Source organism: Gossypium hirsutum, chromosome A06 (assembly GCF_007990345.1).
Source record: "Gossypium hirsutum isolate 1008001.06 chromosome A06, Gossypium_hirsutum_v2.1, whole genome shotgun sequence".
Classification (NCBI taxonomy): domain Eukaryota; kingdom Viridiplantae; phylum Streptophyta; class Magnoliopsida; order Malvales; family Malvaceae; genus Gossypium; species Gossypium hirsutum.
The window spans coordinates 111,427,332-111,454,636 of NC_053429.1; the positions used below are offsets into that span (position 1 = coordinate 111,427,332).

The window sequence follows — 27,305 nt, forward strand, 5'->3', positions numbered from 1 at the left end:
GTATGTTACATTGAAATAATGATAGATGAACTAAATATGTTCACAAACAAAGTTTTGCGCATTACTCTAGAATTTCTAGATAATACAAGAAACTAAAACAGGATAGTTGTTCGAGAAATTCACATAAGTAAGGGATGAAGGAACTCAAGGAATTTCTTTCTTCCAGTCCAAAAGAAAAATGGACAAAACCAACGATTCAATTCTAAGGAAAGATTAAGATTATCTTACAGACATCCTCAGTGGATCGTAGCATTGGAGGAAGGGTACAGGCCTACAGGCTGAGTAAGAATAATACTTTGAGAAAAGAAAAGACAAATGAAGGAATGAGTGGTGACATTTACGATAGGGGTCATGTTCACAACATTTTGCATCATAACATGTTTAATTAGGAACATTTGACTCATTTTGATCATGGCATCCTAATCCTCAGGCATAATCATTCTACAGGTTATCAAAAATGATGCGCTTTAATACTCTAAGTAATAGGGTAATAGGCTGCAGCATAGCAGATCTGGCTGAAGCAAGATCCAAGATGATTTGACATCCTTGTGCTTACAAGGAAAAAATCAAAATCATAGTTGATTTGGCTTTCACGTGCTTATGATGAAGCAAATCTAAGATGATTTGGCATATCTGTATTGTTAGAGAACAAATCAAAGTTTACCGTCTCCATATTCGATGGAGAGCAGGCACATAGTAGATCTGACCTTCAGATGTTTATACTGAAGCAAGATCCAAGATAATTTGGCATCATTGTGCTTACAAGGAACATATCAAGGACATAACTAATTTGGCTTTCACGTGCTCACGATGAAGCAAATCTAAGATGATTTGGCATCTCTGTATTGTCAGAGAACAAATTGAAGTTTGGCGTCTCCATATTCGACGGAGAGCAGACACATAGCAGATCTGGCCTTCAGATGATTAGACTGAAGCAGAGATGATTTGGCATCATTGTGTTTACAAGGAACAAATCAAAATCATAGCTGATTTGGCTTTCACGTGCTTACGATAAAGCAAATCTAAGATGATTTGGCATCTCTGTATTGTCAGAGAACAAACAAAGTTTGGCGTCTCCATATTCGACGGAGAGCAGACACATAGCAGATCTGGCTTCAGATGTTTATACTGAAGCAAGATCCAAGATGATTTGGCATCCTTGTGCTTACAAGGAACAAATCGAAGACATAGCTGATTTGGCTTTCACGTGCTTGCGATGAAGCAAATCTAAGATGATTTGGCATCTCTGTATTGTCAGAGAACAAATCGAAGTTTGGCGTCTCCATATTCGACGGAGAGGAGACACATAGCAGATCTGGCCTACAGATGATTAGACTGAAGCAGATCCAAGATGATTTGGCATTCTTGTGTTTACAAGGAACAAATCGAAGACATAGTAGATTTTACTTTCGGATGTTCTCACACCAAAGCAGATCCAAGATAACAGATATGGCATCTCCATTTCGACGGAGAGCAGATACATAGCAAGATCTAACCTTCAGATGATTTTACTGAAGCAGATCCAAAATGATTTGGCATCCTTGTATTCACAAGGAGCAAATCAAAGACACAGCAGATTTGGCTTTCATGTGTTTACGCTGAAGCAGATCTAAGATGATTTGGTATTTCTATATTTGTCAGAAAACAAATCGAAGAAACAGATTTGGGCGTCTCCATTTCGACAGAGAGCAGATCGAAGGTATCAACATGACAGTCTCAAGCTTGCAACAAGCAGATTGAAGACCATGATCCGATAAGGCCGGGAAAATTTGGTCTTTCTATGAGTCTTTGCTCGATTCCTGTTACACAGCAATGAGCAAAGAGGGGCAGCTGTAATAGCCCAAATCTGCCCGGGCCTTAAAAAATAAAAAAAATAAAAAATAAATGTTTAAATAGTCTATTTACAACAGACCGTAGGCCCAAAATTAGAATTACCCAGCACACCCATTTACACCTTACCCCTGAACCCAGGACTTAATCGGCCCAATTGGCCCAATCTATCTTCAGCTTCAGGGAACCCTAGTTAGGGTTTGCGCCGCAATCAGACCAAGAGTCACGCCCCTTTGACTTGTTTCCGTTCGTCGATCCAGCTACCCTCCATCAGCGCCGCAAGCCAGTGCGCGATTAGTGACTGATCTGTCGTCACCATCGTGAAGCCTCCATCACCGCCGGATTTTTCGGTGTTACCTGCAAAAGAAGGAAGGAAATAGCAGCAAACGAACAAAATAGATATGGAAAGAAATAAAAGATTTCTTTCCCAAAATGTAATAGAAACAGTGGCTATAAAAGCCCCTTTTGTAACCTATAAACAATACGAATACGAAGGAAAAAAAAACAAATACAAGCAGTTTTTTTAAGAGGTGAATCTTCTATTTTATTTTTATTTTTCATATTCAAAACATATACATACACAAACAGCTTGATAAATAGTTTTAAAGTGTGAAAAAGGGTTTTACCTTTCATCTTGTGTCAGAAATCGAGGTCTCTAAGCTCTTAAGGTCGTGTACGACGGCGAAAAAGGCGGCATGTGGGCGCGTAAAGCGCGTGAACCGCCCAATGACGGAGGCTTGTCCAGAGCTCCGAGGGCCCTTTTTTCTTCCTCTTTCAGAGGACTTTCTAATTTTTTTTAAAAACACGGATCAAAATGAAACTTTAGAGTTTTTTTTTTGTATTTATAAGCCTCCTGAACGACGTCGTGTTGGGGTGATCGTTTAGTGACTGAAACGACGTCGTTTCAAGGCCTCAAGATCCGCGTGTTGACCCGTAACCTGGGGAGGATCCGCGTGTTTTTGATACTTGGGTTAATTGCTCAATTGGTCCTCTTTTATCTTTATAATTTCATTTTTAATTCAACCCTAATATTTTAATTTTATTTTGATTTGATCCTCATAGTGGCTTTAAAACTAAGTTGGTGGAAGCGCTGTCGTTTTAGGATTAGGGTTAATTCCTAAGGAGTCCTCTGAATTTAATGCACATTTCAATTAGGCCCAGAGTTTTCGTTTATTTTGCAATTAACCCCTAATTCTTTAATTAGATTCAATTTTAATCTTTTTATATTTTTAAATTTATTTTAAATACTTTACATATTTTTAAATATTAGTTATATAAGCAGTACATATTATTTTTTATTATCCATTCTGTTATATTTATATTTTACTACATGGTATATATTTTATATTATTATATAAAAATACTTATTATATTATTATTTTATATCGTATTTCATTATATTTTATTTATGCATTTTTATTACATGCTATATTATCTATTGTTCCTTGTAATATCAATCTTTCTTATATATATATATATATTATAGATTTTATTTTATATTTTTATATTATTTATTATATGATTTGTATATATTTTATTTGTAAATTATGTCATACACTCTATTTTACCATGTTTCCTTACATCATTTTTATTTTATTATAAAGTATACCCTATAATATGGTTTTTATATATTAATCTTTTTGGGTTTTCTTGTATTATTTTCATATTAATCTAAAGCCTATGAATATTTTTATTTGATTTATATTTCATATGTTTATACTTTACTTATTTTTCATATTTCGTTATTAAATTATGTGTTATTGTTGTTACGTATGTGCATGGAAGCTAATTATTTATATTAATTTAAGGTTGTTATATAAATGTTATGTTATTGAATTCATTATACTTTATATTGTATTTTTGCATGAAACAATGATACATGAACATTTAGGTCATTTATGATGATATATGCCTAAAGTGGTAGTGTATATTGTGTAATTTATGTCAAATTGTATATCATGCATCACTTTTAAGTTAATTATTATTTTGCATGTTTATATGTCCTGCTTATTCATCTTCAATATATGCTACGTGTATCTTTATGTGCATGATGTAATTTTAAACACGTATGTATCTAGTGTATGATCTTTGCATTATTGCCATTGAATTGTTTAAATGCATGCTTTAGCTAGCTATTATTTGTAATATGCTATCTTGTATGTTATATTCTATAAGGTTAATATGATTCATCATGCATTAATCAAAAAGGAGATTCCAAAGTTTTCAAATCAAAAGGCAATTCTTGGTATTTGGAAGCTTCGAGAAAGGTAGTGCCCTAACTTACTAGGTTGCAACTTTTCTCGTTGAGTTCGAATAGTCAAGCACCCTTCTAAGTTTTTTAAGGTTTTCAAAATACGAGCAACTGTCTTGGAATTTCGAAGTGTTGTGTCCTAACTTACTGAATATGGCGTTTTGTTGTTTCGAGATAGAGATTTTCAAAAGGTTAGCTTAGCTTCGAATGTCTTAAAAATATTGCGGATGTGATATTTTGATTCATTTGATACAAGTGAACCCTAATCAAAATATTCTAAAGGGGATCACATCTTAAAACTTTCAAATTTCCAACATTAAAGACACTTGATAATCAATTAGGTACCAATTTTTGGGCGTTACGAGGGTGCTAACCCTTCCTCATACGTAACCGACTCCCGAATCTGTTTTCTCGACTTTCATAGACAAAAATTAATGTTTTGAAACAAAACATTTTATAAGGTGATCCAATCACACCTAAAAATATTGGTAACGACTCCCGTTTTTGTTTTTCTTAAAGTCGATTCCCATTTTCCAAAACTCGATTTAAAAATGATTTCGACAGGTAAGCCCCACTAATGTCTGAGAATATCTAACATCCCTTAACCTACTTGATCATCATCGTTCCCTTCCAAACACTTTCACATTGAAAAGAAAAAGTGGAAATATTTATTTCCTAAAAAGATAAAAGGGAATTGACACCACAAAGTAACAAAGATTAGCAAATAAATGTTAAGAGATGGAGATGCATTATACCTCTACCCTCTTCTTTTCTTCATCTACTTTTTTTTTATTGCTTTGCTTCCATCATTTCCCAATGTTTTTCCCCCCTTTTTTTTTTCACTTTAACCAACTCTAAAGATAACAAAAGTAAACCTAAACAGGAAGCAATGAACCATTACATCCTAACACACCGAAACAAATTAAAGGAAGAAGCAAAGTACAACTGTAGATAGAAGATATGATCACCTAAATCCATCATTGCTCCGATCAAACGTATATCAATTGTACCATAATCATGTTATACATATATAGGTAGAGTTCTTAGTAATTTTGTCCCATTTTGATGAGATTTGATACTTTAGATGTGAGATTAGACATTGTGAGATAAAGGCGATGCTAAGGGGCAGGCAGGCCTTGACTCCTTTTAAAATAGAAAATTATCATTTTAATCCCTTTAAAATTTTAAATAAACAAATATACATACAAAGATAAAAGTATAGCTATCGTGAAAAACATATTTAAATTCCAACACAATTGTAACACTAAAGTAAAAATAAAAAATGATGATTACCAACATTAGATTAAGAATTTATACACAGTCAAGAAACATTTTACTGTAGATTTGGTTTGGTAAAAGTAAAATGGAAATGTTTGCATTACGTAAAAAGAAATGCCAAGTTCATGGAATATTAAATTATTTAGGCAACTAAAGTATAAAATGCTGATTCCTAGAAATCCCAGACTTCCACTTTTAAAAGTAGAGTTTGTAGGCAGCCACTATTTATTAATTTACTTTCTATATTATACCTTCAAAGGTAGGTTTTATATGCCAACTACTGGGAGATGAGATCCCAATCATTATTCAAAAAGCTCTTCAATGTGGGAAAAAAAGGAGTATCATCCCATCCTCCCTTTTTGCCTTGGGGGCTTGCTTACTTTCTTTTCTTGGATTATAGATGTTTTTATCATAAAATAAACCCAGTTTTTCACATAGAGATGATCCTCAAGTCAAAATGGTTTTCATCACATTCACAAAGAAGCAAAAGAATTAAAAATTCAAGCCCATAAAACTTTCCTTTTTTTCTTCATTCTTCTATGAAAAATGTAATGCTGTAAACATGAAATGAGAGCAGATACATAATGAACAAAGAAGAAAAAGAAACGAAAATAGATAATCTTCTTAGTGAAGTCTATGGGAGAGCCTTTTCAAAGTGGGGGTGGTTAAATGAGTAATAATTTAGGGAAAAAATGTCTGATAAAGTGCTTATGCTTTTCTAGTAAGCCAGAAAAGAGGCTAAAATGGGTCCGCCAATAGCATTAATTTTAGGACATGTGCATATGAGTTGTGATTTTTTTTTTTCTTTTGAGAATTACAATACGATAGAATTATATTATTATAATTATAAGCATATATCCAAACAATTTTGAAATAAAATAAAATAATACAAGTCACAAACATACTAAATACTAAGAATTATAATAAGTTGGACTAAAACCGTTTCATTAGATTAAAATTCATATATAATAATAGTAAATAGTAGAACTTGAATTTAAATACTCAAAAATTAATAACCTCAATTTTTACTAACAATACTAAAGTTTTATCATCTGAATTGTGATTATTAAAGTGATGCGGAACTTAAATTGTAACACCCAAACTTGATCTAGACGTTACGATCGGATTATAAATATTATATTAGCCACCGTGATGGCTAAAATGCTCGCGCATTTTTAAAATATTGTTTAAACTCATGAAGTTGTCTTATGAAAAAACCATTTTATTTACTTCAGATAACTTACTGTTGTTAAGCAATTTATTACCAAAACGTTTGTTATTTTGAAGTCGAGTTACTTTAGAAATGGTGTTTTTAAATTAGGCATTTTTGGAAAACTTATTTGTGCGATTTGATTTGTAGTGGAAAAATCAATAGCTTATCAAAATTTGAAAATGGTCTTCATAATATATTAATAGTAAAATCATGCATCACATTTTTTTCTAACCTACTAAAACCCAACGTCAAAGTCCACTGTATGCCGTAGCATAATGGCATATCAAATAAAATAAAACGTAAAAAAAAAATATATGTCATATCAGAGCAGATATTAGATGACATGACATGATTAGCAATGCAAAGTATCAGGCAGATCAGATCCTATAATAGCCTATTTTCGGTGAGGTAGGAACAGTAGTTTCGGGACCATAAATCTGAGCTAAAAATAAAAATTTATTTTATTTTTATTTTATGGTTGGCATCATGATAGGAAGGTCATATGAAAATTTTGATACGAAAATTTTACCGATTGTGTGTTTAATTAGGGAAAGGACTAAATTGCATAAAATGCAAAAGTTAGGTCCTAGTAGCTATAGGAATGAAATAGCTATGAAATTCAAAACTTAAGGTGATATGGTAATTAGGCCATTGAAGAGTAGTTAGTAGATATTTTAATGACTCATCCATGGAGAAATTAGAAAAAGGATAGGGACTAAATTGGAAATCAATAAAATTAATAGATGATAATTAATTAAAAAGCAAAAAAATCATCTATTTTCATATCATCTTCCCCAATTTTTCTATGGAAACCCTAGGAGAGAGGAAGAAAACTTTTCAAACTTAAAAAGGTATGAAATCAAGTCCCGTTTTTAGTAATTTCTACATTTTTGGAATCGGGATAGTCTAATCTTTCTATTTAGGGGATTTATTTGAAAAGTTATCAAGGTATGAAGTTTGGGTCATGGATGAATATGCTGAAAATTAGAAATTTATGATAGAAAATGAAAAGTTATTCATAGATAAACAACTTTTACAAAGCAATTTTTGATGAAAACCTGATTTAGGGATTAAAATGAAAAAGTTGTAAAAATCATGGAAAATTCTAAATTTTGTGAAATGTATGTGCTGCAAATGTAGTATATAAATTTTGGCTAGGTTTGGAAAGAAGGTTAAATTTCATGAATTTCATTTTTCTAGCGTAAAGACGAAATCAGAATTTTTGAAAAGGATAGGGGCAAAATGGTAATTTTGCCTAGGATGTAATAGAGTGCAAATGTAAATGAAATGTGATATATTAATAGTTAAATTTATCCATATAGATCCGTAGAGACCAACTACGGAACTAGATCGAAGAAAGCAAAAGGTTTTAGATTAGTTGACATTCAAATACGAACCATTTTCAAGGTAAGTTCGTGTAACTTAAATATGTATGTTAATATGCTTGAATTGAATTGTATGATTATCTTGATATGTATGAAATGATACACAAAATGAAATTAATCACAAGTTGTGAAATGTGGACAAATTTTCATGTTCCGGTTGAATGTTGAAATTCGATGGAATAAGGTGATATTCTTGAATGAGAATAATACTACACATGTTGTATCAAGGATTTAGCCCAGACGGGTAATCCTGATGTAAGCCGCTCGAGCATATGCTATAGATTGGATTTAGCCTGGACGGGTAATCCAGATTAACCTCTTTAGCGCGTATGATATGAAAAGGCTTTAGCCTGGACTGGTAATCCTATAATATAGTATGTGGCTCGAGAATGGACTCGTTGATTTTGTGCCCCAATGGGTACTTTTGGGTATGAATTGTCAAATAGTTGACAAGTATACCTTGAGTAAACTAACCGGATGTCCATCAAAACTTCAATAGTTCAACAGAAAGGACTTGTGAAATGTGGAAAGGTGAAATTAAATGAAAGCTTATATTATGATGGGCTCATCTATGTTTACTTGATATGAGCTTATGTGACTAACTTGTTTGAGTAAGTGTATGTGTTTAGGTAACTTATCCAAAATTGATGGAATGTATATTTATGTTTGCTTGTAATAATAAATATGACCTGTAAGTTATTTTTCGTTATATGAACTTACTAATCATAAAATGCTTACTCAGTTTAATTTTCCCTGTTTTTATAGTGCTCAAAAGCTCGCGAAGGTTGGAAGTCGGTCGGAGCAATTATCACACTTCCACTGTCTTATTTTGGTATAATTAGAAATCTCATTTGGTATAATGACATGTATAAGCTTCTTTGGCCAATGATGGCTTGTAATTGTTATTTTGTAATCTAGCCATTGGAGTGGCTAGTGATGGTCTAAGTTTGGCTATTTTTGAAGTGATGCTTTAGTAATCACATGAGTGCTTATTATGTGTTAATTGTTGGAACTATGTTAGCATATAAGTTTATGATAAGAGTGAGTTTATATCCATTGATGCATGAGTTAATACCACATGATTGATGGCAAATTTTATGTGAATATGATGTTGGATTGGTGGATATATGCTTGTGAGTTTTTGTGCAGGAAAATCATGAGTTATAAGTGACAAATGAGGCTAGGAAATGACTTTATTTCTCTACACGGGGAGACACACGGCTTGTCCCATGGGCATGTGGTCCAGCCGTGTGGTTGGCACGGTCTTGGGCACGGGTGTATTACACGACCGTGTGAAAACTGCACCTAAATTTTGAAAATAAAATTCACCACACGGTCTAGCACACGGGCATGTGACTTCAATTTCTTCTTGCCTTAAAGTCATAGTGTTACACGAGTTAGGGACACGGGCGTGTGTAGTGACACGACACAACCACACAGGCGTGTCTCTAGACCACACGGGCGTGTGGGTACTGTTCATAAGCAAAAATTTTAAAAATTTGAGGAAAATTTTATGAGATCCCGATTGAGTCCCGATTTATTTCTAATGTTCGTATGGGGGCTCGAGGGTCCATTTAAAGGACGTTATGATTGGTATCGAAAAATGTTTAGTAACTAGTATAAATTATCTGTAAATTTTTTGTAAATTTTGGTAATACTCCGTAACCCTGTTTCAGTAACGAATATGGGTTAGGGGTGTTACAGATCCTACCCACAACCGCTACACACCATCTCTGACCAACCATCACACCAAACAGGGTTATTAAGAACCCATTCATCCAACAAACTAAATTATGGTCATAAGCCAATAGAGTATTATGCAAACGAGTTGCTAAGTATAGTATATAAGTACTGTCAGAAACAAATATTACAGATTAATTGTCAAAATTAGAATTGCGAGTAAACTGCCAGAATCGCAAATCATAATCTACCAGAGCTTCTTCTGTATCATACACATATCCCAACCCAAATGCACATGTAGATGTCATAACTCAATTAAACATACTTAAACAAGACATGCTCATTTACAATTTTAACAACTCAAAATCATGCTAGTAAGAACATACAGATTAACAAATTAGAGGCATACACATAGGTATATTCGAAATTATTGAACAGAGACACGCTTGTATGCACATACATATGAACCAGTACACAGATTTACTACATGAACTAACATGCTTTTAGAACATATGCACACAATAACACACATGTCAGATTATGTTTACCAAACATCGAACGTATCCACATAGTAAAATAATATAATTGCACTCACACATTTAGCCAACACGACCTTGTCAAACCGTTCAAGATAGGCCCAAACGCCTGTGTGTGGTGGCTACACATATTCAAGTACCCTTTTCTTTTACAAGTTTTTAGTTTAGGGACAGACACCTGGTTGCTTTTTAGAGGTCGACACTATAACAACAATCCACGTTCTGCATAAGTCATCAACCTCAACCGATTAGCATGTAACACCCCTAACCCCTCTCCATTTCCAGATTAAGGTTACGGGAATTACGAACTAATTAGAACAATTTAATTCCATCGCAAGCAAAAGAACAAATCTCTTTTCAATTTTGAAAAACACTCAAGTTTTCATCCTTGAAATCCTCAAGAGATCTTCACACGTTTAATCACATTATCTTCATAGCTTGTTGATTTTGCAAAAGTAAGGTGAGATTCTAATTTTTTATTATTAAACTAAGTGAGATATTATTTTGGTTTGAGATTTAAATGATTTAATCAAGATCTCAATATATCAATTGAATTTAAGTTAATTTTTGGCTTGAAAATGGTAGATATTGTATTTCTTGGCTAAGCTTTGGTTTTAAAGTGATTTATAACTCATTTTGATCTAATTAAAAGGTATTTTATCTTAATTTAACAAATCCTTAATGAATTTAAGCAAATTGAATGTTTTCCCCTTTTAAAAGATCACATAAGCTTTATTTTTTTGAAAAAATAAGATCGGTGTAATTGGATAAAATTTATGGTTTAGATATATAATTGGATGATATTTAGGATGTATGAAGTTTAAATATAAGCTTAGAAACAAGATTTGAGTGGTTAAACACCTATTTTAGCAAAACTAGTTAAGTTTTCGGTATAGAAGTTAAGAGGATTTGATTTGTTATTTTGGAATGATTTGAGTGTGTATGTAACAACCCTTACCCGAGTCTGAGGTAGGGAAAGGGTACTAGGCATTACCAGACTTAAACATACACAAATATGTAAAAATAGGCCATAAAAATTTTTTGTTCAAATTAAAAACACTCATTCATATTCATAATGTCCCTTGTACGAGCTTACGAGGCCCAAAACATATATCGGGGGTGGTTTGGGACTAAACCGAGAACTTCTAAACTTTTTACAACACTTAGAAATTTTTTTTGTTTTGGAGAGTCACACGCTCGTGTGGCTCAGACACACCCATGTCCTTAGCCCATGTAACTCTCTGTTTATGACATCAGCAATATTTTAAGGTCACACGGCCAAGACACACGCCTGTGTGCTAGGCCGTATTTTCCACACGGTTGAGACACATGGCCGTGTCTCTGTTCGTGTGGCCAACACTTAGGCTATTTTCCAAGCCTTGGTTAACCTTAATCCCTCACACACTTATACAACATCAAAGGCATAGAACATGGTATCCAATTAAAGATTAAACATCCTCAATTAAGTTATAAACATAACATTTGCATGTCATCATACTTGTGTTGCTCATACTCATTTGGCCTTGTCTATTATAATACCACTTATACTTTTATACCACGGTTATCCTCATACTAATTAACTTCAACTTAATTATAGCAAACAAGTATAACCACATCACACAATATCTCGGTACATTGAAACACATGATCACATTTCAAGGTGTTAACACATTGCACATGGATAAATAGGTTTACAAAGCCATAACCAATATAAGCCACATCTCATGGCTATATACACTTGAATCATTATAAGCCAATACATCTAGCCAAACCATTAAACACATAACACAAAGGACTAAGTCTCTATACATGCCACTCACTTGAAAGCACTTAAGGTTTATCGATACCCCAAAATTGATAATTTGATAGTGTGATGCTACTTCTGACGATCTCCAACCTTGAGCTAACCTGGCAAAACTAAAGAAATTGTAACATCCCAAAATAGGGCCTAGTTGGAATAGTGGTTTTAGGACCACAAATTTGACATCAAAATATTTATTTTATGATCATTATGAGGCCTAGAATATGAGTATATGAATTTGCTAAAGTTTCATGAAGAAATTCTAAGTATAAGATGCCCAACTGGAAATTAGGGACTAAATTGAATAAATTGAAAAACTTGGTTTCTAGAAGCAATTTGTATGAAATTTCTTTAGATTGTGAATTAGAAGGTCTTGGAGAGAAATTTTCCCAAATTATAAATTTTTGGACAAAAATGGGCTTGTATGGATGAAATTTTAAAGAAATGGCATAAGGGCATTTTGGACATTAAGCATTTTAATGAAATAAAAAGAAAAAATGGAGCAAAAATATGCTCATCTTCTTCCCATAGCTGCCGAAATTTGGGGGACACCATAGCTAGGGTTTCTTCAATTTTTCAAGCTCAATAGTAAGTGCTCCCAAGCCCCGTTTTTCATGTTCTTTGTATTTTTGAAATCCCAGTAGCTTGATCTCTCCATTTCTACCCATATTTCATGCTAGGGTTCATGTTTAAAAATTTACCCATGCATGAGTTGCTTGTATTTTGATGTATTATGGAGGAATATGAAAGATGAATGTGTATTAAACATCTTTTCCTAGTTGATTTTCATGAAAAACCCTTATAGGGACTATTTTACAAAAGATGTAAATGTGTGGTAGAAATGAGAAAATAATGGAAAATTTGGGCTTCCATAAGAGAGAAAAATGTTCGGCTAGGCTTGGGTGAGATAGAAATTTTCATGTGTTTCATTATACAAGCCTAGGGACTAAATCGTAAAAATGTCAAAGGTTAGGGGCAAAACTGTCATTTGGACCGGGGTAGATATTAAACTTGAAATGTATAATATACTAATAGGTTAATTTTTTTGTTATAGACTCCGAGGAACAAATTTCGGAGGTCAATCGTGGTAAACGTAAGGTTTTGGAATAACCGAAACACAATCCCGAAAAGAATACCAGGTAGGTTCGGATAACTTAAAGTAAATCCCTAATAAACATAATTGTATGATTTATGAATGCATGATATTTTCATTTATTGATGGTATGAAAATGCATGAAATGCACCTTTGGTAATGACTTGTTGATAATTGTCTCGGTTGGGGTTAAAAAGGGAATTCGATGGATAAACCATGTTTTACATATGAATTGAGATCTTGCATGTGTTGCAGTAAGGATTTAGCCCGGACGGGTAATCCATGGTCTCAAATATTGCAGTAAGGATTTAGCCCAGACGGGTAATCCATGATCTCAAATATGGAAAGGAATCTAGCCCGGACGGGTGTTCCTTGAATGATCGAGCCTCCCGAAGAATATATGTGCATTGGATTTAGCCTGGACGGGTAATCTAAATTGGGTCTGAATTTAGCCTGGACTAGTAATTCAGATCCGAACTCATTAAGGGTGTTTGTCACTATAAAGGATTTAGCCTGGACTGGTAATCCCGACATCACCTTACGAGTTCATATAATGGGGGATTTAGCCTGGACTGGTAATCCCGCCATATGATGTGAGGTTCGTGGGAGTGCATATATGTGAAATGATCATTCGTAAGAATTGACGGATAATGGGTATTCCATCGAGATTTCCTAGAAACTCAACGAGATTTACTTAGGATATATATATATATGTGAATGAAGTTGAATGATGAGCTCATCTAGTTAAATTACATGATACATGATTATGTGACTAACTTAATGATTAAGTGCATGCGATAGGAAATCATTTCATAATGGATGATTTCATAAATTAAGTATGGATGTATGCTAATTACTCGGTAAGTTCACTTTCTGGTTATTCGAGCTTACTAAGCATATAAATGCTTACCCCTCTCTTTTTCCCTGTCTCACAGAGCTCGAGAACTCGAAAGGATTGGAGGACAATTGGAGAGTCAACACACTATCAACCAAACAAGCTTTGGTATAAAGACTCCGCTTATTTTTTTCAATGGCATGTATAGTATTTTTGAGTATTTTGTTATATGTGTCATTTGCTTTGCCAAGTAAAGGCATGTAGAAATATGTTTATCTCTTTGTATATGGCCATGAAAATTGGCTTAATTTAAGTAGGCTATGACCTACGATTTTATGCATGGTTTTAATTACTAATGATGGGTTGCTAGCAATTGGTAATGAGTCACATGAATGAGCCAATTTCGAATGGATTAATGTAACTGGAAACCCATGATACTAAAGAGGAAATAACCATCTATGTATGAAACTAATGATATGAGGTTTCTATACAACTATTTTCATTAAGGTTATTTACAAGCATAAAATTATGTTTTCTCTCAAACTTGGTAACCACTAAACACAAGTAATAGAAAGGGGTGACTAAAGGCTTGGAAAATAGCCTAATAAAGTTCACATGGTTGGACACACGGGCATGTGTCTAGGCCGTGTGTGACACACGGTTCCCTCCCATGGGCGTGTGCTATGGCCGAGTGTCCCCTGCACTTAAAATTTTAGCTCAAAGTTGTACACGGGTAGGCCACACGGGCGTGCATCATGGCCGTGTTAAAATGATAGTTTCGTCCATGGGCAGGCAGCACGGGCGTTTTCCATGGCCGTGTTAAAATGATAGTTTCATCCACGAGCAGGCAGCACAGGCGTGTTCCATGGCTGTGTTGATAAGTCAGTGTTGCCCACGATTGAAGGGCATGGGCGTGCCCCATGATACATGGGCGTGTGTGTCCACACGGCCCACCTACCCTGGCGTGTGTCCCTTTGTGTGAAGGAAAATTTTCTGAGTAGCCCAAGGTTAATCGAACGTGCACGTAGTTGTTCCGCATTGCATTCCAATATGTTATAGGTCTCGAAGGCCTATACAAGGGACTATTTGTTCATGATTGAAAAGTTTTAAATTCAAATGAAATTTAGTGTCTCGAGTTAGTATACTGAAAGTGTAAAGTTTCGGTAATGCCTCGAGCCCTGTCCTGGTGTTCGATACGGGTTAGGGGTGTTATAGAAATGAAAATGAGGGGGTAAGCTATATAGCTTAGTAAGTCTGTATGAAAAATAAGCAATTTATTAACATGCTTCTACCAATTCTCACATCGTGATCTCAAGGTAAAACAATCCTAATTGCACATTTTACTTATGTTCATGTCAAGTTGTTTACTGGCGTCATAGTCACTAAATTATTAATATCTTGAGCTACAGATTTCTAAATTAAGATCTGTTAAAATCATATGAAACTAGACTCATATATTTTTACCATAAAATTTTCATAATTTATGGATTAGCCAATAAGTGCAGTTTTTCATCAAATTTACCCCTGCTCTGCTGTTTGATAGTTTCAACCTTTCTTTACTAAAAATTAATTATCTTTTAGAACGAGATTTGGATGATGTTTCCATCTATTTTTATTGAAAATAAACTCATGAAAAATTTTAGTAATACAAATTATAACCAATAATTATTTTCATACAATTTTTAATGATTTTCCAAAGTTAAGACAGTGGACCCCGAAATCACTCTGACCCTGTCTCAAAAAAAATTCAAATATCTCATGTGAAACTAGACTTAATAAGATTTAATTTCATATTTTATTCAACGTCCAACTCAATTTCCATAATTTTTGGTAGATTTTTAAAGTCGAACTGCTGCTGTTTAAAACTATTTTAGTGTAAAGTGGTGATACTAAGTTTATAACACCTTTACAAATCATTTCCACCATTATGGAAAAAATACATTTTTTTATACACCACAAGCCTAGACCCATAATCACAAGGTCATCACAATTTCAATCTCATAAGCATGACTTATTTGCATCCTTACCAAAGGTGCATCATAGACCGAAATTATTTCTCATGAGTTTTGTGTACATACCTATACCACTTCGTAACATAATCATACATTATCACAAATTTGATATAATCTTTGAATCACCCATTGAACCATTTGGAGTACTAAAAGATACTCGAAAATCTCATACACATGAAAATATGCCAATGCCATGTCCCAGATGTGGTCTTACATGGGATCTCACATCGATGCCAACAGCCCAGCTATGGTCTTATACGAAGTCTCATAACGGTGCTGATGCCATGTCCTAGACATGGTCTTATACAGGACCTCATATCGATGCCAATACCATATCCCAGATATGGTCTTATATGGGATCTCATACTGATGCCGATGCCTTATCTTAGATATGGTCTTACACGAGATCTCTTATCGATGCCAATGCCATATCCCAGATATGGTGTTACATGGGATCTCATATTGATGCCGATGCCATATCCCAGATATGATCTTACACGGGATCTCTTATCAATGCCATGTCCCAGACATGGTCTTACATGAAATCACTTAACGATGCCGAAGCCATATCCCTGATATGGTCTTATATGAGATCACATCTTGATGCCGATTTCATGTCCCATACATGGTCTTACATGAGATCTCAATACTCACATGTCATGATATCCATATCTTAGCTATTCCTAGGGTTCAACCAGGATTTCTGAGACACTAACTTTTTTCGAGTCATCATTGAGACATCATGAATCAATTTCATAAAGACAAATACATATACATATAAATTTCATGCAATACTTAAGCATTAAACATATAATAACATGTTGCATTATTTTCATATAAACTTACCTCGATACCAAAAATGGCGAAAATAGACCTAACCGTCAATTTCTCGTTTTTCCCTCGTTCTAGGTCCGAATCTCATTTTTCTTGATAATTGAGCTTGGAAGCTTGAAAAAACCTAGCCATGGTTTCTCCATGCAAGTTTTAGCCATAGCTTGAAGATGGACAAAAATTGGGTTTTAATTTTGTTTTTAATTCATTTTAATTATTAAATGACCAAAATGCCCCTAACTTAAAAATATTCTATTTCACCCATTTCATGTCCATTTTTGTCCAACAAATTAATCAATGGTATAATTACCATTTAAGGACCTCCAATTTAAAATTTCATAGCAATTAGACACCTCTAGTTTTTAGAACTCAAGTTTTGCACTTTTTATAGTTTAGTCCTTTTGACTAAATTGAGTGCCCAAACGTCAAACTTTTCGAACGAAATTTTCACGAAATCATTCCATAAAATTATAGACAATAAAAATATAATAAAAATAAAATTTTTCTCGTCGGATTTGTGGTCTCAAAACCACTGTTCCGACTAGGCCCAAAATTGGGCTGTTACAGTGTATGTTGTTGTTAATAATATCTTTGTATTGTGCTTCATGTCTATGTAAAGTGCCAATTAATTTGGGAGCCTTTACAAGCATGAAGAAATGCAAGTTAAAGCTTACTTGAGAATGGTAGTTGAAGCAAGAACTAAGATGAGTGGTATGATATACTGCATTTAAACTCCAATACTCAGGTTAAGGAAACATATGCAAACCTTTGCTTAATTAATATGTGAACATTGATTTTTCCTGGTGTAAACCATTTCAATTTTGTTAAGTGTTAGGTATGCATGCTGTACGATTTTAATGAGCCAAATGCATGAATTTAAAATGTACATGTAGTTATAGGAGTAAAATAAGCAAGCCGTAGCTATAAGCCATGTACTTGACGTGATAAGTGTGTGTGAATTGTGCATTTAATTATTGTGTGTGTGTGGGACCATAATATTTAAGGTGAGTTGGTGTACTAAAAAGGTATATGTATATGCAATATATATGCGTGGGTTTTATTATATATATAATATATACGTATATGGGTTTTGTAATGCTTGTGAACTAATATAAAAATTTAACGTGAACTCTTATAACATGTGAATTTTACTGATAATTTATATCTATGCATGCATGAATGAGTATATGAATTATGAACTCTATGGTAATGCAAGCTCTGATTAGTGCAAAATTTTATTATTGTGAAATGCTAGGTGTGAGCTTAACTGTAGTGTGAGCCAATTATATTTATGTAGTATGTTATATTGTGAACTGTGTTAACTTGGCGAATTATATTATCATAGTGAACTGTGTTAATTTGGTGATCTGTATTAATATGACGAATTGTATTTATTTTCCAAACTGTGTTAATATGAAGAAAACTTTTCAGGCTTAAAAAGGTATGAAATCAAGTCCCGTTTTTAGTAATTTCTATGTTTTTGGAATCGGGATAGTCTAATATTTCTATTTAGGGGATTTATTTGAAAAGTTATAAAGTTATGAAATTTGGGTCATGGATGAATATGCTGAAAATTAGAAATTTATGGTAGAAAATGAAAAGTTATTCTTAGATAAACAACTTTTACAAAGCAATTTTTGATGAAAACTTGATTTAGGGACTAAAATGAAAAAAGTGGTAAAACCCATGGAAAATTCTAAAATTTGTGAAATGTATATGCTGTAAATGTAGTATAAAATTTTGGCTAGGCTTGAAAATAGGGTTAAATTTCATGAATTTCATTTTCCGAGCCTAAGGATGAAATCAGAATTTTTGAAAAGGATAGGGGCAAAATGGAAATTTTGCCTAAGATGTAATAGAATGCAAATATAAATGAAATGTGATAGATTAATAGTTAAATTTATCCATATAGATCTAGAAAGACCAACTACAGAACTAGATCGAGGAAAGCAAAAGGTTTTGGATTAGTAGACATTTAAATACAAACCATTTTCAAGGTAAGTTCTGTAACTTAAATATGTATGTTAATATGCTTGAATTGAATTGTATGATTATCTTGATATGTATGAGATGATACACATAATGAAATTAATCATAAGTTGTGAAATGTAGACAAATTGTCATGTTCTGGTTGAACGTTGAAATTCGATGGAATAAGGTGACATTCTTGAATGAGAATAATACTACACATCTTGTATCAAGGATTTAGCCCAAACGGTAATCCTGATGTAAGCCGCTCGAGCATATGCTATAGATTGGATTTAGCTCGGACGGGTAATCCAGATTAAGATTTGCAGCGCATATGATATGAAAAGGATTTAGCCTGGACTGGTAATCTTATAATATAGTATGTGGCTCGAGAATGTACTCGTTGATTTTGTACCCCAGTGGGTCCTTTTAGGTATGAATTAAATAGTTCAACGGAAAGGACTTTTGAAATGTGGAAAGGTGAAATTAAATGAAAGCTTATATTATGATGGGCTCATCTATGTTTACTTGATATTCATATGAGATTATGTGACTAACTCGTTTGAATAAGTGTATGTATTTAGGTAGCTTACCTAAAATTGATGGAATGTATATTTATGTTTGCTTGTCATAATAAATATGACCGATAAGTTATTTTTCATTATATGAACTTACTAAGCATAAAATGCTTACTCCGTTTAATTTTCCCTGTTTTTATAGTGCTCAAAAGCTCACGAAGGTTGGAAGTCGGTCAGAGCAATCATCACACTATCCACTATCTTATTTTGGTATAATTAGAAAACTTATTTGGTATAATGACTTGTATAAGCTTATTTGGCCAATGATGGCTTGTAATTGTTGTTTTGTAATCTAGCCATTGGAGCGGCTAGTGATGGTCTAAGTTTGGCTATTTTTGAAGTGATGTTTTGGTAATCACATGAGTGCTTATTATGGGTTAGTTGTTGGAATTATGTTAGCATATAAGTTTAGGATAAGAGTGAGTTTATATCCATTCATGCATGAGTTAATACCACATGCTTGATGGAAAATTTTGTGTGAATATAATGTTGGATTGGTGGATATATGCTTGTGAGTTTTGGTGTAACAGCCCGATTTTGGGCCTAGTTGGAACAGTGGTTTTGGGACCACTAATTCAAAGTCAGAGAAAGTATTTTATTATTTATTTTAAGTTATAACATGTTTAAATTAGTGCATGAAAAATTTGGTGAAGTAATTTTAGTGATTGCATGCTTAATTGTGAAAAAGGACTAAATTGCATAAAGTGCAAAAGCCCTATTTTGATAGCTAAGGGTGTCAAATAGCTAGATAACCTAAATTATAGGTCTTAAAAGGACAATTAGATCCATTAGAATATCATGGCTCGCCATAGGAGACAAAGGTGGTAAAAAGTCAAAATTTGGTGAAATTAGGTGTTGGAATTGAATAAAATAAAACAAATAGTAAAGGTTGTCATTTTTTTCATCTCTCTCTTTCTTCTCCACCAATTTTTCTCCATGAAAATGGCCATGGAAGCTTGAAAAAATTTCAGCAACTAAAAGCCTTTGCAAGTAAGTGATTTGAGGGTTTTTCTTGAATATTTTTGTACTTTTGAGGTCCTTGTAGCATGAGCTTTCTAACAAGGGGACTATTTTGCAAAATGGTTGAAAGTATAGGGTTTTTCCATGATATTAGACATATTGATTTCTGGAATTTTTTTGGAAGAATATGAGTTATAGTTGTGAAATAAACAACTTTTGTGAAGTAGTGTTTATGGAAACCCTAACTAAGGACCATTCTGCATAAGTTGTAAAATAGGTGATAAATGTGTGAAATAATGAGAATTATAGGCTACTCCTAGCATGAAAATATTCAGCTAGGCATGGTTAATGAGAAAATGTGATAAAAATCAATTTTTGGGTTTAGGGGTAAAAGGGTCATTTTGCATGAGTCTAGGGGCAAAATGGTTATTTTGCCCAATTTTAAATTGTTGAATACCTAGATCGACAGAGTGATTAAAGTTGAAAATTTTTATCATTTTAGATCAAGAATTACAAAATTCGGGCCTAGACCGATGAAAAGCAAAGCTAGCGGACCAAAACCGACTAGTCGCCTACATTTTGATTACCGAGGTAATTTGTATGTTAATAATGCAACTACATCTTTATGACGTGCAATTGAATTCATATGACATAAATTGTTTTAATTTTGAATATGAGAATACATGTTGAGGAATTAGCATAGTAGAGACTTTCGTTGAACATTTGGAATAAACTTGGATATTGGTAGCTTGATATTGGGTGATTGTGTGCTAGTGTAAGACATGTCTGGGGCATGCATCGGCCACAAGATGAGAGCTAGTGGAAGATATGTCTGGGACAGGCATCGTCATTGAGATGGGAGTTAGTGTAAGACATGTTTGGGACATGCATCAGCCTCGCGATAGACAAGCTAGTGTAAGACCTGTCTGGGACATGGCGTCAGCTTGTCGTGTGTCAGTGTAAGACTTGTCTGGGACATGGCATCGACACCGATAGATGAGAGCCAGTGTAAGACTTGTTTGGGACATGACATTGGCCTCGCTATATGAAAGCCAGTGTAAGACCATGTCTGGGACATGGCGTCGACATCTTAACCCATGTTAGGGCTGTTGAGTATCCGGTAGTATTCCAAATGGTTCAACAAAAAGGTTTATGATTTATATCGAAATGAGAAGAGTTATGATCATGTGATGAGTGGTACTAGTACCTATTTGAATTGCATGAGATATGGGTTCAATGTATGCAATACAAGTTGTATTGGACGGTAATGAGTAAGTTGTACTTACGTCTACTTACGGTGTTCATGAATAAGCCATGGAAGATTATAAGCATATTGCCTTATGATAAGTAGTTGTTGTTTATTTTCATGCAACTTATTAAGCTTTATGCTTACCCTATTTCTTTCCATTTTCTTATTGCCGCCTAGATCGCTCGTGGATCAACGGTCGTCGAAGGCATCGATCACACTATCAATCAAAGCACTTGGTATAGTTAGATCTCTTTATTTTGATTATGGCATGTATAGGACTCTTTGACTTTGTTTTAGTGTCAAATTATTTTGGGGCCAAATGTGTTGGCTTACTTTAGCATTTGACTCATTTTGTACAAGGCCTTGAAAAATGGTTAATATTGAAAATTATTATATGAATGTAAAGTAATCTTTCATGAATGAGGAATTGCTAGTATGGTTGAAATATATGAATCATATATAGACCTTAGCTATGGTTGTTTGGTTGTGAAATCATGCTACTTTAGACTTTGATTATGTTGGTTGTTGTTATGTTGTGTTTTAGGGTTACAAAAGGCTTGGTAGATAGCCCTATGTTGTTCACACAGGTAGACACACGGGCGTATGTCTAGGCCATGTGTGACACACGGCCAACCCCATGGGCGTGTTGTCCAGCTGTGTGTCCCCTGCACGTAAAACTTTCAAGTCAGCATGCATGGTAGTAAACACACGGGCAGAGACACGATAGTGTGTCTTAGCCATGTAGAGGACACGGCCTATGGCCACAGGCGTGTGCCTTGAATGGGATGCTGATGTCAGAAATAGAATGTCAAGGTTTTTAGACACCGACTAGGACACGGACGTGTCATGGCCGTGTGAGGGACACGGGCCAAGGACACGGGCGTGTGTCAGGCCGTGTTAAAACCCCTGTAGTTTCAAAAATAGAATTTATTTCACACAGGCCAAGGACACAAGGGCCATCAGCACGGCCATGTCATAGTGGCCACACTGGCGTGTTGGCCTTCCACACGGGCATGTGCCTTGCTTCAAGTGGTATTTTTCAATAGTCTTCAAAGACGTTGGGATTAATCCCGAGATATATCCAAAGCGTGATTTGGGTCTCATAGACCCATTTTAAGAGCTTGTAGATTAAAAAGGAAAAAATTTAAATTTGGTCAAGTTTTGATGACTCGAAGAAGTTAGAATGCATGTGTTAAGTGAGGTAATGCCTCGTATCCTGTTTCGGCATAGGGCTCGAGTGTGGGGTGTTACATTTAGTGGTATCAGAGTTTGGTTTAGTCTGTTTTAGGACTAACCTAGTGTGAATACGAGTCCAGCTATACATACCATAACTGTATATTGATAGTGTGACGATTCCTGACAAGATAAATTGTGTTTTATTTAAATAGTAAATGGATTCTGACGTAGCTATGGAGGATGACGTGGAAAGTAATGCGCCGGCTCCCGCTGAAGGGACCACACTAGTAGACAGTGAGCTCATGACACTGAGTCAGGGCAGAGGGGCTAGAGAGGCTTACCTCCATATGATGGACGCTTGGTACATGGAGTTTGTTCGTGCTAATCCGAACACTACACCTCCCCTAACTCCCCCAATTCCTTAACCCGTTGATATAGCTCCTCAAGTGGTAAAGATAGCTAGGAGAGAGAAACCTCCAGTAGACAGAATCCGTAAACATGGGGCCGAAGAATTTCGGGCCAATATGGATGATGACCCAGAAAGGGCCGAGTTTTGGTTGGAAAATTTTGTTCGTGCTAATCCGAACACTACACCTCCCCTAACTCCCCCAATTCCTTAACCTGTTGATATAGCTCCTCAAGTGGTAAAGATAGCTAGGAGAGAGAATCCTCCAGTAGACAGAATCCGTAAAATGGGGCCGAAGAATTTCGGGCCAATATGGATGATGACCTAGAAAGGGCCGAGTTTTGGTTGGAAAATACCATCAGGGCATTAGATGAATTATCGTGCACGCTAGAGGAGTGTATGAAGTGTGTCATGTCACTCTTGCGAGACTCAACTTACCAATGGTAGAATACCCTTGTGTCGGTTGTACCAAGGGAAAGGATTACATGGGAATTTTTCTAAAAGGAATTCCAGAAGAAGTATATCAGTCAAAGGTTTATAGATCAAAAGAGGAAGGGATTTCTAGAATTGAAGAAAGGCTGAAAGACAGTAACCGAGTATGAACGTGAGTTCATGAGGCTCAGCAAATATGCTAGGGAGTGCGTGCCTATCGAAGCCATCATGTGCAAGAGATTTGAGGGTGGATTGAATGAAGACATCCGATTGTTAGTTGGCATCTTAGAATTGAGGGAATTCGTGGTGCTTGTGGAGAGAGCAGGTAAGGCTAAGAAATTGGCCAAAGAGAAGAGAAAAGCTGATATTGAGTCTCGAGACTCAAGGAAACGACTAATGGGGAAATCACAGCAGACCTTATCTAAGATATCGAGAGAGTTCCCTACCCAGTCCAATACGTCAATGGGGTTCTCGAATAAGAGCAAGAACAAGCAGAACACGACTTCTAAAGCTCAGACCACTTCTATGATGAGTGTCGGTAGTGTTCGGCCAAATAGGCTAAAGTGTTCGCAATGTGGTAGATGTCATTTCGGTGAATGCCGAGCGAATAAAAGAGGTTCCTTCAAATTTGGATCACTAGACCACTTCATCCGAGACTGTCCTGAATTAGATGAGAAAGAGAAAAAGCAAGCATGAGGGTGAGTAGTGCTCCTCTAAGGGGTAGACCACATAAGAGCCCTAGAAGTGGGGTTAGCAGTAGAGGTGCACCAAGAGAGGCTGCAGTGAGGTCCGAGGGCAGAGCGCCTGCAAGGACTTATGCTATACATGCCCGTGAAGAGGCAGAGTCTCTCGATGTGATCACGGGTACCTTTTCTATCCCCGATATTTCTTTTTTTACTTTAAATGATCCGGGGTCTACCCATTCTTATGTTTGCATAAAATTAGTGCCCAATATGAAAATGCCAATTGAGTCTAAGGAATTTGTAGTAAAGGTGTCAAATTCATTAGGCAAGCATGTGTTAGTTGACAAAATATGTAGAAATTGTCTTGCTAACTTGATATTATTTCCATTTACTGAATTTGATGTAATCCTTAGGATGGATTGGTGGACTTCTCATGGGGTTGTAGTGGATTGTGGATGAAAAGTTATTGAGCTGACATATGAAGACGGGAATGTTCTTCGGGTTGAACCAGGTAAATTAGGTGGATTGCCTGAAGTGATATCGTCTATGACAGCAGAGAGATATTTAAGAAAAGGGTGCGAGGCTTACCTCGCCTTTGTATTGAATACTCAAGCATCTGAATTGAAGATCGAGTTAGTGCCAGTGGCATGTGAGTTCACGGACATATTTTCGAAGGAATTACCAGGATTGCCTCCCATGATGGAAGTTGAATTTGGAATCGAGTTAGTTCTGGTAAGGCACCTATCTCGATTGCTCTATATAGGATGGCTCCTACGGAGTTGAAGGAGTTGAAAGTTCAACTACAAGAGTTAACTGACAAGGTTTTTACGAGATCGAGTTTTTCCCCATAGGGTGCTCTAGTACTTTTTGTGAAGAAGAAAGACGGGTCGATGAGGTTATGTATAGACTACAGACAGCTCAACAAGGTAACTGTGAAGAATAAGTATCCCTTGCCAAGGATCGATGATTTGTTCAATCAGTTGAAGGGAGCTACCGTGTTTTCTAAGATTGACTTAAGGTTTGGCTACTACCAGCTAAGGGTTAAAGAATAAGATGTACCAAAAATCGCGTTTAGGACGAGGTATGGGCACTACGAGTTTCTTGTTATGACCTTCGGTTTAACAAATACCCCTGCGGTGTTTATGAATTTGATGAACTGCATTTTTCAGCCGTATTTGGATAAGTTCATTGTGGTCTTTATCGACAACATTCTGATTTATTCACGTGATGAGAGTGAGCACGCGGAGCATCTAAGAATGATTTTACAAACCTTGAGAGATAAGCAGTTATATGCCAAGTTCGGTAAGAGTGAATTTTAGCTTAAAGAAGTGGGATTTCTAGGACACATCGTGTCTAAAGATGGAATCAGAGTTGACCCAAGTAAGATCTCGGCCATTTTCGAGTGGAAACCAACGAGTAATGTGTCGAAGGTTCGAAGCTTTTTGGGTTTAGCTGGGTATTACAAAAGACTTGTGAACGGATTCTCTATGATAGCTACTCCGATGTCAAAGTTTTTACAAAAGGATGTCAAGTTCGAATGGATGGATAAGTGCCAATAGAGTTTTGAGAAACTAAAGGCTTTGTTGATCGAAGCTCCAGTTTTAGTGCAACCGGAACTAGGAAAAGAGTTTGTGGTGTATAGTGATGCATCCTTGAATGGATTAGGGTGCGTGCTCATGCAAGAAGGCAAGGTAGTAGCCTATGCCTTGAGACAGCTAAAGCCACACGAGAGAAATTATTCGACCCACGATTTGGAGCTAGTAGCTATAGTGTTCGCGTTGAAAATTTAGAGGCACCATTTGTATAGTGAGAGATGCCTATTATTTACTGACCATAAGAGTCTAAAGTATTTGATGTCTCAAAAGGAGCTGAATTTACGGCAACGGTGGTGGTTAGAGTTGATTAAGGATTATGATTTGTTTATCGACTATCATCCGGGAAAGGCGAACGTGGTCGTCGATGCATTGAGTAGAAAATCTTTATTTTCTTTGAGAGCAATGAACGCCCAATTGGCCTTGTCAGAGGATGGTTCAATTCTAGCCAAGATGAGACCTAGACCTACGTTTCTCCAAGAAATTTGTGAAGCTCAAAATAACGAAAACGAATTGCAAGCCAAGAAAACTCAGTGTGAGTCGGGTGTTGAATCAAATTTTTGGATTAGAACCGACGGATGCTTGATGTTCCAAGATAGAGTTTGTGTACCCTAGGATAATGAGCTTATTCAGAAGATTTTACAAGAGGCGCATAATGGTTGCTTATCTATCCATCTAGGTATAGTAAAAATCTATAACGACTTAAAGAAAATGTACTGGGGGTTGGGGATGAAAAGTGACATTTTTGAGTTTGTTTCTAAGTTTCTAGTTTGTCAACAAGTGAAGGCTGAACACCAAGTGCTTTCGGGATTACTTCAGCCTATCATGGTCCCTGAGTGGAAGTGGGATCGTTTTATTATGGACTTTGTGACGGGTTTGCCGGTAACCCCGAGGAAGAAAGATACTGTGTGGGTTATGGTTGATCGATTGAGGAAATCAGCTCACTTTATGCCAATATGTACAAACTTCTCACTTGATAAGCTAGCCGACTTGTACATTTTCGAAATTGTGAGACTTCACAGAGTGCCCTTGTCGATTGTTTCAGATAGAGACCTGAGATTTACCTCGAGGTTTTGAAGAAGTTACAAGAGGCTTTGGCCAGTCAGAGAGAGTCATTCAAATACTAGAGGACATGTTACGGTGTTGTGTTCTCGAGTTTCAAGGTAGTTGGGAAAGGTATTTACACTGCTCGAATTCGCCTACAACAACAATTATCAATCAAGTATGAAAATGGCGACTTATGAGGCTTTGTATGGGCGTAAGTGCCGAATGCCTTTATATTGGACCGAGTTGAGAGAGAATCAGATTCACGGGGTCGGCTTAGTCAGAGAGAAAGAAGAAAATATTAAAGCGATTCGCGATTGTATAAAAGCCGCATCGGATAGACAGAAATCTTACGCGGATTTGAAACAGAAGGAGATCAAGTTTCAAATTAGGGATAGAGTGTTTTTGAAAGTATCCCTGTGGAAGAAAGTCCTTAGATTCAGTAGAAAAGGCAAGCTGAGTCCACGGTTTA

The 27,305-nt window shown here is 35.5% G+C and overlaps 1 protein-coding gene across 1 annotated transcript; it reads left to right on the forward strand.

Moving 5' to 3' along the window:
* Window positions 1-23,522: 23,522 nt before the first annotated feature.
* Window positions 23,523-24,210, forward strand: LOC121230538 (uncharacterized). Its single transcript, XM_041115443.1, has 2 exons — window positions 23,523-23,670; window positions 23,804-24,210. Exons 1-2 carry the CDS (start codon window positions 23,523-23,525, stop codon window positions 24,208-24,210), a joined length of 555 nt encoding a protein of 184 aa, XP_040971377.1.
* The last annotated feature ends 3,095 nt before the right edge of the window (window positions 24,211-27,305 follow it).

Coding starts and splice junctions, on each gene's coding strand:
- LOC121230538 (XM_041115443.1), top strand. CDS start 23,523: ATGGTAGAATACCCTTGTGTCGGTTGTACCAAGGGAAAGGATTACATG. Junction 23,671..23,803: donor TGAAGAAAGGCTGAAAGACA/GTAACCGAGTAT, acceptor TTGGCATCTTAG/AATTGAGGGAATTCGTGGTG.